Source organism: Misgurnus anguillicaudatus, chromosome 9 (genome assembly GCF_027580225.2).
Source record: "Misgurnus anguillicaudatus chromosome 9, ASM2758022v2, whole genome shotgun sequence".
Lineage (NCBI taxonomy): Eukaryota > Metazoa > Chordata > Actinopteri > Cypriniformes > Cobitidae > Misgurnus > Misgurnus anguillicaudatus.
Window position 1 is genome coordinate 4,867,888 of NC_073345.2, and position 13,704 is coordinate 4,881,591.

The 13,704-nt window shown below is 38.4% G+C and overlaps 1 protein-coding gene across 7 annotated transcripts in view; it reads left to right on the forward strand.

Moving 5' to 3' along the window:
* gabrg2 (gamma-aminobutyric acid type A receptor subunit gamma2) overlaps positions 1-13,704 on the forward strand; it is a 70,774-nt gene that overhangs the window by 49,863 nt on the left and 7,207 nt on the right. For all 7 annotated transcript variants that reach the window (XM_073871051.1, XM_055180205.2, XM_055180206.2 and 4 more), the window contains 2 exons: positions 9,863-10,015; positions 11,744-11,949. In XM_073871051.1, the coding sequence (XP_073727152.1) occupies positions 9,863-10,015; positions 11,744-11,949 (359 nt within the window). The remainder of the gene's footprint in view (positions 1-9,862; positions 10,016-11,743; positions 11,950-13,704) is intronic.

Below are 13,704 nucleotides of genomic sequence, written 5' to 3' on the forward strand. Positions count from 1 at the left end.
CATTTCTCTATACAGTATGCTTCACATATCTAAATGGCCAATGAAATGTTGTGAAATCATGTCATCTGATTTTCACGTATATCCATTTGGTGTCAAAGCTGTCAATCACGCCGCTTATCTCCCGCCCGGTAAAGGCATCCCGCCGGTCTCGTGAAGTTTCATCAAAGCTTAGCACTGGATTAATGATCGGAAGAACACGTATCGACCACAGTTACTGTAAAATATGCACGTATGTCCATTTAAACTCAATTTTGGTCAAATGTGGATCATATCATTACACTGGCAAGAATAAGGTTACATGTAAAGATGCCGTACCAAGTATGACAACGCTACATTAACTCCTTTTGATATACTGTGTTTTTTTACTTCCTGAAAAGTAACCGTTTTGGACATACGTGAGTTTCATCGGGCAGTGACGATATGTTCTGTACAATATTTACCCAGGATTGGGTAAAAAATAAACCAGCAGAATTTAAAGTGCACATGCTTTTATATCAAGATTGTCCCATTTTTACTTTTTTTATTTTACTAAACTATAAACATTAATATATTTATATTCAAAATATATGATCTTGATATGCATCATCTGTTGGTTTAGTTTAATTCAGAGTACTAATTTGGTTTGCTGTACTTACAGTTTATTACCACCAATCACAAAGCATCATTTTTGGCTCTCATTCGCAGTGGATAAATTTAATAAAATCGACCAATAAGTTAGACTTTTAAGGACTTTTTGGGCAGTTTTATTAGGAGGAAAGGAATAATAGAATGGAATAAGTTAATAAGGAAGACTATAGGGTCATATAAGGACTATGCACTGTAAAAATACTTTCAGTAAAAGTTTTTAAAGTGTAAATTGGTCTGAACCTATTTAAATTATATTTCAGTTTAATTCTAATTCAAATATTTTCTTGCAGCATCCTTCAGAACACAGACATTGGCTTCCATTTATATGTTTTATAAATGCCTTAATTATAGCTGATATCCCTCTTGATCAAAAAATCCTAATTAAGGTACTGCAAACAGAGAGGGTCAGTTTGGGCTCCATCTTCATGTAGATCATTATATGCAATTGCTTATTTCATGAGTTTTTTACGGTACAATTTACATTTTAATTGGATTTGGGTTTGCAAGGCTTTAGTGAATATTTTAGATTTATTTAACAGTTCAGCTCAAAAGTAGCAGAAAAGTCTGCAGGTTCTGTTTGGCCCACACCACCCGGGTTACAGTACATCTTATCCCATAAATAACAATAATGATCATTTATGTTGTGCCAGCCACAGTATATCTCCAATAAATTGTTTCCCTGTAAAAATTTCAAATGATTTGCACATACCAGCCGGTGCCCAAGAGAGTACTGCAGCTAACAAATACAGTCCATTATTTTGAAGAAATAATCCTAGCGCCAGCCTCTTGCCTTCTTCAGTCCAGCACAACATTTCACTTGCATTTTCTGTTGTTGACCTCGCTCAGCACCACAGGATTAACATATTTATTACAGTGCATAGGCCTCATGACATAAATGACTTTCTGACAGGCGAATGATGTTTTAGCATTTCCTAGAGCTCAATAAGCCACAATATTATGTTTTGTTCACACCAGGAGTTGGAGGGGGGTCTTTTTTTACCAGTGTAATCTTGTTGTGAGGGCGGAGGTTGGGGGATGTGTCTGCATTATTTGTGCAATTCCACCCGGCTGATAAATGATCAGTGTGCCCTAGTTATTATGGTTCTTCATAACTCTATAGGGGAATAAGATTATAATGGGGGGATTTTACTGAAGTGTCAAAAAGTGCAAGATATGATACAATTACAGTACTATGCTTGATATCTCTAAAACACATGGTGTGGCTTTTACCAATTTGCATTTCTTTCACATGTAAGATGCAGATTATCCTACACAAAGCATACAGTATCATACTTTTTGATTGCTAATATTTTTGTTGTGCATGGGTTTGTAGAGGGTCACCTTTTAACTTAAGGAAGCCTGTATACTAGCTTATAAGCCATGGCCCCATCATAATAGGGTGTTTCAAAACCTGTTTTTGCATGATTATCCAAAGTGATCTCATGAAAATACGTATGTATTTTTAGGTAAAGTGGTTGTACCACATCTACATTTACTTACGTTTGAATACACAGTGAAACGTATTATAGCAATGTGTTGACAGGACTAATACGTTAAGTATTGATGGTAAAATGGTAAATGGACTGCATTTATATAGTGCTTTCATAGACCAATGGCCATCTAAAGCGCTTTACATATTGCCTCACATTCACTCACACATTCATACACTGACGGCGGTGTCGCCATCCAGCTCGTCAGGAGCAGCTGGGGTTAGTTGTCTTGCTCAAGGACACCTCGACACTTGGTCAGGTGGAACCAGGGATTAAACCACCAACCTTCCGATTTGTAGACAACCTACATGAAGCACTCAACCAATACATGTAGTATTATGATATTAACACCTTTACAGAGCTACAAATTTGTACGTATTCCTACAATTATTAAAACGCAGGCATTGGCGTTTCTTACTCATATTATTGAAAGTTAAGTCATATTTTCTTATGACCTATTGATTTAGTTAACTCATTTATCTAATGAAATGTTTATGACTTTCATAGAATTACACAATATTAAACAAGACTACGCTTTAAAACCATAAAATGAATAAAATTTCTGTAATCATTTAACCATTTTGTAATATTTCGTTTGTTTGCCATTACACACAAAAGGTGTTCCCTTTTGAGGGAACTTCAACGCTGCATCATGAAATGACACTTTGGGAACACACCAGCAGCGTGCACTCAAATGAAATCGTTGTACAACTGTATGAAGCCCTTATAAAGGCACAGAGTGATGACGGCATCAGGGAAGTGTAAACATAGCATATTAGTTTCTGCAATTTCAGCAAAAGCTGTCTCAGTTTATGTCGAGTGAGCTAGCAAAATGAGAAGAATCAGTTTAGAAAGTGTGTTCTTCCTTGCCCACGTTTTAATACGGGTGAGGATACACACAAGTTATGTGTAGTTTGTTTGGGGGTGGAGCATGTCTTTAAAGACGCTTCACTACCTTGTTTCCGTATTTTATGAGGAGGTTAATGTTTGCATTCCTCACGGCTACCATGTAGTCCTACCATGTTGGACTACTCGAGCTCAGAAGAGATAGACGTAATGGGTAATGAGACATTAAAAAAATAGGAAATGATTAATAATCCTATGGGTTATGATGAGCTGGCTTCCCACCTCAGTGTGCAGATCTTGGAAGAAACCCTTAACATGTATATTGGACGATAACAAAGTAGAAGAAACTTTGGCGCATTATCTTTCCCCCAAGTCAGCATCTTCTTTAAAAGTCCCTTTACTACCATGGCGCGTTACTCTAGCAGGTAAAGCGTATATGTCAGCGGGACGGGCTGGTGCATGTTTGCAATCCATGGCGATTTTGCAAGCGTATCAGGCCAACTTATTAAATGAAATATCTGAGGGAGAGCCTTTAGACCCAGAGCTGCTGTCTGAGGTGGACAGCAGATTTAATGCTTCGGGCTATGAAAGACTTCGGGCAAAGACGACCGGTAGATATATGGCATCTTTGGTCACAACAGAGAGACACTTGTGGCTAAACTTGTCTGGTATAAAGGAGACAGATAAGACAATTTTAATGGACTCACCTATATCACCTGAGGGTTTATTCGAAGGTTCAGTTGATGCTCTTGTAGATCGTTTGCCAAAAAGTTTAGCTACCCGCACTCCTCCAGTGAGAGCTTGTGGGTGAGGCGGCAGCAACAGCAATGACAACAAGAAAAGAGGTCAGACAGGGCAGATCTTAGAAACGTCATCATTGCCCGCAAGGCAGCGTCTAAGAGGCCCTGACAGTCACATGGGGCTGCGGGGGAAAAACAGTGTACTAGCCGTTCCAAAGAGCCCTTTAGAAATAATTATGTGATCCATTGCGATGTTTCCTGGATACGTTTTTTAGGACACCAAGCACATACATTCAACACCCTACGTGAACCTCGAGAGTTTCATAATACATTTTAATACAGTTGATAATACACAAGTAGAAAAAAATTACCAAACACCACAGTGGTTAATAAATACCATAAAGAAAGAATACAGAATTCAATTCGAATCTCACCCTCCAAAATTTGCAGGCATTTTGTTCACCGAGGTGGATCCTGTAAAAGCGGTGGAGTTAGAGAAGGAATTAATATGTCTGTTAAAGAAAGGAGCAATAGAAAAGGTCCCATATTCAGAAACTCAAGCAGGGTTTTACAGTCTGTAGTATATAATACCCAAAATGGATGGAGGGCTGAGACCAATTCTAGATCTCAGTGATCTGAATCGTTCTCTGAGGAGATTCAGGATTAAGATGCTAACCACTCTGGTTATTGTGTCCAGCATCAGACATTTAAACATAGATATAGACTTAGACATTTAACATTTAAATCCTTCCACAGCATCAGAAGTATCTCAGGTTCACTTTTAGGTGTATTAGTATTGGGTCTAATGGCAGCAGCATCCAACATAGTTTCCTTTGGTCTCCTGCAGATGAGGCTGTTACAGTGGTGTCCCGAAAGAGTTTTCCCAGAGGGGCAACCATTTTGAATAATGAGAGAAATGCGCATATTTTCATTCCCTGAAAAAATGGATAAATTCCATGACAGACGCGTCCCTTACAGGCTGGGGAGCGGTTGTGGAAGGCCATTCAGTAAGGGGATTGTGGAGAGTGCAACATCTTCATTGGCACATAAATTGTTTAAAGATGTTAGCTGTGCTGAACGCATTAAGGTACTTCCTCACAGTTGTCAGAGACTATCTTGTTCTGGTAAGAACAGACAATGCAACAGTGGTCTTGTATTTAAATCATCAGGGGGGCCCGAGGTTGCGCTCTCTGTGCAGACTGGCGCATAAGATTTTTCTCTGGGCCCAGGAGAAGTTTCTGTTGATCAGAGCAATGTATATCCCTGGAGTCCAGAATATGGGAGCAGACATCCTGTCAAGACATGGGTTGAGACCCAGGGAATGGAGACTCCACCCTGAGGTGGTGGAGTAGATTTGGGAGAGATACAGTCAAGCTAAAAAGTAGACCTGTTCGCATCCCGAGAGAGAACCACTGCCAGTTATGGTTTTCTCTGACTCATTCAGTCTAGTTGGGCTTGGACGCTGTGGTACAGGCATGGCCGAGGTGACAGCTGTATGCTTTTTCACGATTGCTCTGCTTCCAGGAGTGCTGCAGAGAGAGAGCCCCTAAAAGGGATCAATTTTATTCTGATAGCCCCATTTTGGCTGGCCCGAGTGTGGTTTTTGACTCTTTGTACCTCTATCTGAGGGCTTCTTAGGGAAGCACCCTCTGGTTTTACGTTTCCTGCATTTAAATTTGAGGACGAGGCCTTTGTTTATGTCTAGAGTTCTAGCCTGGGACTTGGCAGTAGTTTTAGATGTGCTTTCTTTAGCTCCCTTCGTTCCTATACAGTCAGCTTCGGAAAAAACATGTATTCCTTAAGCTGACGTTTTAGCTCGCTATTACCTCTCTGAGAAGGGTAGGCGATTTACAGATACTTTCTGTCTCCCCATCTTGTTTGGAGTTTGCTTTGGGGAATATTAAAGCCATTCTTCACCCGAGACCAGTTTATGTTCCTAAGATTTCTACCTGTCCAGCTAGGACCTTAGTTTTACAGGCCTTCCATCCTCCTCCTCACGAGTCGGGGGTCCATGAAAGACGTCACCTGCTATGTCCAGTTAGGGCTTTGCATGAGTACATTAATAGGTGTTCTTCATAGAGAAAATCAGATCAGTTACTGATTAGTTTTGGCTTTGCTAATAGAGGACGCCAAGCCTCTTAACCATTCATTAGTATATGGATAATAGAGGCTATTTCATTAGCTTATGAGGTGCACGGTATGCTCCACTTCCTGCTTTAGTGACGTCACTAGAACAGTTTTTTTTACTAGCCTCCGCCCACAGGAATGTGTCAGTTGCTAACGGCAAGCTAAGCTGCTGTTGAATCACAACACACTCAACAAACTACACAATCAGAACTTAATACGTATTTCTGAAGGAGGAACTTCACATCTGTATAGCGCTGTGAAGTATAGTCAAATGTGTAAACAATTCCGCATTTTTACACGTGAAACATGAACACATGTTATATTGCTCACTGTATACACAATCAAAGGTTCAAAAACGCAGAACGAACGGGACCTTTAAATGTTCTTTAAAACAGAACTCCGTCTGAGATTAATTTGCTCCTATCAAATGAGATTTTTTGGATATAACAAAAAGAGCTGATGAAACTAATTAAGTCTAACCTTTCCGTTTCTCTCAGCTATATGTGCATTACATGTACTGCATCAAGCATGGATGTTTTTTCATCAACAGTACAAATACCCCTCAAATTAAAACACACATCAAATCCATAAAAAAATGAGGATTGCTATTTGTACCATTCCTCATTGTGTGGAGTTTTCCTTCTATTCTTGGTTGCTAGTGATTTGCATACCCTTGCAAAGCAGAAAGAAAGACGAGAGAGAAATAAAAACGCTCCCCTCATAGAGAAGTCTGAGAGTGTTCCCACTGTGCTGAGATGAAAGGCAAACAGACATTTTTTTTAAACCTCCACCATTTGTTCCATTACAGACGAGCAGGCTGTCAGATGAGATCTGCAGGCAGATTCAGGCTTTGAGGTGTTGCACAGCGTTCTCATTAGAGACAAACTAAGCTACGGGCTTTGAAGTCCTTGAGTTGAGAGAGAAATAAATGTGATGGAGATGACGCAGCTACTTCAGTCGAACGTTCACACCATCTGAGTGGAGGACTGATACCACCGCAGCATCTTCATTAATATTTTATTTTAATAAGAAAAGAGATATGGTAAAACCAGCAATGGGGTTGACCCATTTAGAAGCAAACACGTGCTGCTTCTAAACCATGACGGGTAATATAAATGGGGATAAAGGGGGTTGTGTTTAGAACATATGATTACAAAATTGCTTTGTTACTCGATTACGGTAGTAAGTAACATACTTTGTTACATACTCATGCTAAAGCCCTTCTTATTATTTCTATTGTTATATGCAATAAACAATGTTCTTTGTGTCAAAATAATAAAAATTGAGACACCCCAGCTCAGAAAGATATAAAGTAAAGTAGCAGCAGTGGAAACTCCACTGCCAAAGTCATACCATACCATAAAACCTACCAACCCATACCATGCACTTCTATGGAGATCTTTAGCCTCCTACTAATACCTACTTGGCCATACCAGACCAAAGTGACACAGACCATGCATGAGAAATGTGGACAGATCCCTCTGACTCAGTTTTTCTAAAGGGCACAGTGCTGATTTCTTGTGTACTTTGTGTAGTTTCAGTCTTGATTATGATGCCGTGATGCATCACAATGTATTTATGTTTGACATACTGTATGAGTTGTGAATGTGTGGTTAGCAATACAGACCAGTAGAAATTTCTAGTTGGCATTTAACAGTGAGGATGTACTGTATTTATAAAATTAACTAATACTGGTTACAGATATGTTTCATTTTAAGCCTGGTTCAACATGGCATGGTTACAAACCGATTTTGTCCCGGAATTCTCAGCATGCTTGCTAAGGGGACATTTACATTTACACAGAAAACGTGACCGCACAGCTTTCTTTCTTTTATCAAAACCACTCAGGCGCTTGCGCTCCCGTAGTGTCTGCTGTTGACCCACAAGCACCTGGAAAAGTAATAAATGTGAATGGCCCCAAACCAAACTGAATTGTGCGTTTCAAGAAGACAGTGAAATCTGGAGATACAAAAATGTACAGTGCGCGATCCAAGTGTTTTTTGCTATTTCAACCCAGCGCAATTATCATTTTCACGTTAAGCGTCACGATGTTTAAATAGCAAATGCATTTGCGCCCAATTTTGCGTTCTGGTCTGAAAACGAGGTGTGTTCAGGCGCATTGTTGGCGCGTTGCTATTTTGAAGCAACTAACATAGACTTTGCCATTGACTAACAAAAACCTGGTCTAAAGTCTAAAGTCAATGGCGCAATATGTTTTTTTGTTATTTAAACAGCGCAGTAGTAATATGCGCCTATAAACAGGACGACAACGCGGGTTTGCTTATCACATACATGAATGGGCAGTTAATGTTAATGTTGTTTTTTAGCAATGAAATAGGTGCTCTTTAAACAGTGAGTTACTGTACATTTATCTTCATTACTGTAGCGAACGTTTTAGATCAGCGGACATATCGCAGCAAATTTACTATTTATGACAAACGAGCTCATTCTGAAATCTTGTTTGAGTACCATGTGTGTATGCAATTACTGCTTATTGTCAATAAAGATTATTTACACCTGTGTAAACAGAATGCAGCAGACACACTCACTCTAACGTTTTCTATAAATCCCTTATCCTGCCCGATTAAAACATAAACAATTAATTTACGTATCCTAAAAATGAATGTTGTGTGACTGATACGCTGTAAGCGGGTGAATGTAGATCATGATTTTAAATGTAAGTCAATGACGCCCTCTGCCGGTTCGGCGTAGTAAGATGGCCGCTCAAACTCTGCAGCGGCTTCACTTCTGCTGCGCAATCAAGTCATTTATAGTGCTTACATTCCAAAGGACGCTATTTCCAGCCTGAGAGTGGAAAATGAAACCATAACCATATGGCTTGGTCGAATCGGCATGGAATGTTTATACGTTTCACACAGCAATAAAAATCTGCTTTGGTGTTAATTTCTACAAATACCAATACCAATACAAATTCTATATACATTAAATATTACAATTCCCAGATACCTTATCGTTTGTTTTAAGTCAAGTTCAGATACTGAAGCAAAAGCACTTGTCTGGTTAGAAAAATGTTTGTCTTTTCTGTTGATGTTATATGCACCAACCATTCAAAACTTTTGCAAAAGACCGACTAAAGGCTTTTTCAATCCATCAAAACTCTCCCACTCTACCGCTGTTGTGTTGAGCCAGCATCGACAGGTCTTAATGTAGTCTTACTGCGTTAATAGGGTGTGTGTTGTCAATCTGTGTTTCCTCCAGACGAGTGTTCAATCTAATGAGCCTAGCAGAAGCCGTCAAAGACTTAGAGTGGGTGTTGTCTAACAGTAAGTCATGGGAGCGCTTAAGGTGAGGCCTTATTAGTAAACGCAGACAGTGATGTCCTTTGACACCGACATTGCTGAGTTTGCTCAATTAGGATGTTTTTACAGCAATTTGCCAGCAGAACAAGGCAGCATGTTGCTTAGGGGCTTCATCAAATGCAGCTCTTAATGAAAACAAATTGAAGAGCGCGGACCTCGCAGAGCATCGGCCCGTCAAGAGAGTGCCCCATCAGCAGAAACACAAGATACACTGCGTATTAAACACACAGGTGCAGGTGGTCTTAATGATACCATCAGGAGGAGAGGAAGGTATCGTTTCAGAATAGTGCAAGTAGGTTACCTACCCTGTTATTTGTGACTGAAGTAGATATTTCAAGGAAAACTGTGTTTTGTAAGTCCAAAGCTCTTTAGTGATGCCCTTGCTGACATTTTCTCCCAGCTTTGTGGATGGTTTGCAGTAAGCGGTAATGGTGCCTTGTGTACCTTTGTGCATCAGGGATGCCTTTGACATAGCTTGTGCATTGTTGGGCAATTTTAAGACCAAAGACACCACAGGAGCAAAGCACATATCACGGTTCTCCGCGTCTCCAACGGAAACAAAAGGTTTAAAGCGAAAATCCTTGTGGTGAAAAACATTTAACATCTCCAGGGTACAGTTTTGATGACAGTAACGTGGAGTAATATTAAAGAATGGCCTGGAAATACCAGTTACTTTTCTTCTCCATAAAATGTCTTTTTGTTTTTCTTTTAGGAGATTATGTGGTGCTGACCGTCTTTTTTGACTTGAGCAGAAGAATGGGTTATTTCACCATCCAGACGTATATCCCATGCACTTTGATTGTTGTACTGTCCTGGGTCTCATTCTGGATCAATAAGGATGCAGTGCCAGCCAGAACCTCCTTGGGTAAATTTTCTAGATTTAAATTTTACATTTTAAAGCAATGAATGTTATGTTAAACTCTGTCCTGCTTTCAAGAAAGCATAGCCTACGCTTTAATGTAATTCTCAGTTCTAGTTGCCACTTTTAGCAGTGAACGAATCAACACAATTGAAATGGATTTCACAAATGGAGTTCAGTTTGAAAAAATTGCAGGAGACCAAAAAGAGGATTACAGGCTTTAAGATTATTTTCAGCCCCTGTAGAACATCCAATCACTGTTACCAAAGGTGTAGACGTGGATATTGCAAAAATAAATGTAGAAGCTAATAGATTAAAAACATGCAGACAAACATATTACATAGTGATGCATGTCAAAATCCCACGTATGCGTGTGTTGTTGCTTTACAATTTACATCTTTATTCTCCATGACTGACCTTATTTCAAGAAAAAAACATGATGTAGTGGATGTACTTCTACCTTGGCATTAGGTCACTTTCTCTGTTGACTGTTACGTGCTGGTGACTTTAAAGAGTTTACATTGTAATTGCAGTTATTCAGTTTAGAAATGTATTTAATTCACAGTTAAGGGATATGATTACAGTGTATTAAAACAGAGATTGTACACAAATTTCCAGAAATATTAAAATAGTAATAATCATTGTTTTAAAAGCCACCCATAGAAATGTGTAGCCTACTTAATTTATATATATATATATATATATATATATATAGTAAAAATGTATTATATATAATCCAAAAATTAAGTTAAAAATAACACATTTGAAAACACATTATGGAACAAATCTACCTTCATTTTACCACTTAAATTTGTGACAGTAAATTAACTTAATAATTTTGTGTTGAAACTACATAAATGATTTTGGTAGACATACGTGGACTTGTAGTCCCAGAATGCTTTGCATGGGACTGCATTTGGAGAGTTAAATAAAAAAATGACCGCTATTTTGTGTGTTTTTAAATACAAATAAAGACACTTTAGTGTTTAAAGATGGGGGGTAAATTTTCTCTGAAAGCCAATGTTGACATTTGAAATCACCTAAACAATCACGCCCCTACCCCAATAGAATTTGGACCTTCTTTTAATAGACCCTCCCCACACATACACGACCCAGGCAACTATGTCGGTTTGTAGACACACCCCTTACAGCTGATTGGCTACAAGTGTGTTTTGGTAGTCGGCCAAAGTGTGTTTTGGTAGTGTTTTTCTGTGCTAATGCCAGTACTGAGATCAGTCCCTTCTTACTTGCTCATCATAATTTGTAATAATAAATATGTAAAGAAAAGAAAAAAATGTACATGATTAAATCTGGAAGATTCCATTAAAGAAGTAACCATTTATAAGTACTTACAAATTTGTGTAAATTTAAGTAAATTTCACATATTTTTTACATTGTAATTTTACTTAACTAGGTTAAGTAGATGTACTTAATTTCAATATGTGTGAAATTTACTTAAAAAATATTTGTGCAAAAACTTATTTTTAATTCTACTGTTGTATTTTTCAGTGTATTTCATAATATTATAATAATATTTAATGTAGTTATATAGTTCAACTCAATGTGCATTGTTACAAATCAGCTTTACAGAAACATCACGTGTTAGAATAGTATATTAACATGAATCTAACATGATTAACCTAAATCTGTTGCATTTGGATTCTTTCAGAAATTATCAGCCTACTTAGACATTTTCTATGCTTTTATTTGAACTGTATTTAATCTGTTTCTTAGGAATCACAACTGTGCTGACTATGACAACACTGAGTACCATCGCTAGGAAGTCCCTTCCCAAAGTGTCCTACGTCACAGCTATGGACCTCTTTGTATCCGTGTGCTTTATATTTGTTTTTGCTGCTTTGATTGAATATGGAACACTTCACTACTTCGTGAGCAACCGCAAACCCAGCAAAAACAAAGACAAGAAGAAGAAAAATCCTGTGAGTACATTTCTAAATTTCTACTGTACAAAACAGTTATATTAGTTTATTAGCTCATCATGCTAGGTAGCCCTTGCTAAAAATTGGAATTCCTTGTTATTTTAGAGTAAATATTCATTTAAATGGATAACCAAATGATTAACATTAATAAGGTTATGTGACCAAGCTTTTATTGCAGGGATACACAAATCCAACCCAGTCTCACGGAGTTGTGTAAAAATAGCACGAATCGTGCAATACATACGCCAAATTCCACTTTGGCGTGCATATGATACGCCAGTCCTTCCCATTTACTTAAACGGTGCATCTTTTTTGTCATTTTATTTATTGGTTTCTAAATTTTTTTGCTATTTTTTACCATTTTCACTTGGGTTTAGGGTTAGAACAACTTTTTGTTATATAAAAATGACATCATAACCCAAACCCCAATTCTAACCCCAATTCCAAGCGACCATGTCTTAAATATGGACAAAAACATGGAGAAACCTGTATATTAAATAACCTCATTAAGCAAATCTAAAATCTAAACCCAAGCGAAAATGGTTTAAAAAACGGGAGAACATTGGGAAACTAATAAATAAAACAACCGTTTGGGTGAATGGGGGGGACTGGCGTGTCGTGTGCACGCCGGGGTGGAGTTTGGCGTATGTATTGCACGAGTTTTACACACACATATATATATATGTTATTATTTCTACTGTATATTATGTCTGCAAATACTATGATTATTATATATAGAGCACCTGTGGTGAAAGCACATCAATGCCCTTCTTTACCGTATCCTATGTTTCCTTTTTTTACCTGTACCTGTTATGCCTGTGAACACACTTTTAAACAAAACATCTTTCCTGTCTTCCACTTCTCCGACAACAAAACTTCAAAAGCAATAGAGCTATATGAATGAATATCTGTGAAGTTAATGATGATAATACTGTATATCTGTGAAATTCTTCAGTGACATATTTCTCTATCCATCTTTTCATCACTTCTCCATGGGAGGTGTCATTACGGCGAGTGACTTCCTGTAGGATGCTCTGCACTTCTGTTTAGTATTTGTTATCAGCTAGAGAGCATTATTGATGATGGTGAAAGAATTTGTGCTATAAAAGCTGTGTTATAACAACAGCGACAGAAATCTCTCAAATACGAGTGCTACGACCACAAGTCAACAACAAGAAACAGCTCTGTTAAACCACTAGTAACACAGATTTGCAAAAAAACCTTAAAAGAATGCAGTGTCAGCAATAGATAATTCTGTCATGATGCAGAGCACTACTTTTGTAAATGTGTGGGAGTGGCTACCCATCAAAATCAGTCACTTATGAGGCTCCATATTGCTTTAGATGGTAGCTGCTTACTGTATGTGGGCAGTAGATGACTTTTAAACAGAGTTAAAGTGTCTATGATAGACCTTTATTTTCCGATGGAATAGGTTCTTCCAAATGTGTCGAGCTTTGGAAGTGTGAACCATCTTTGTCCAACAATGTCAATGAACAGGATGCAATTAATCTGAACCATTTCAGTATCAGGTTTGAAATAGGGCCTTGGGATCTTCATTTCAGCATGTTTCTCATGCTGCGTTTACACCAACCGTGTTTCAGGCGCCAAAATCGCGTCTACCGCGCCTAGTTTGCCGCTTGAACAGTTTGAATGCATTCGCGCGTCTAGAGCGAAGTAGACACGCGGAAAAGCAAGCATTTGACGTGGGTCAGAGGCAAAATCTGCTTCTTGTGGGAGGGGCAAGTGCTATGCGGT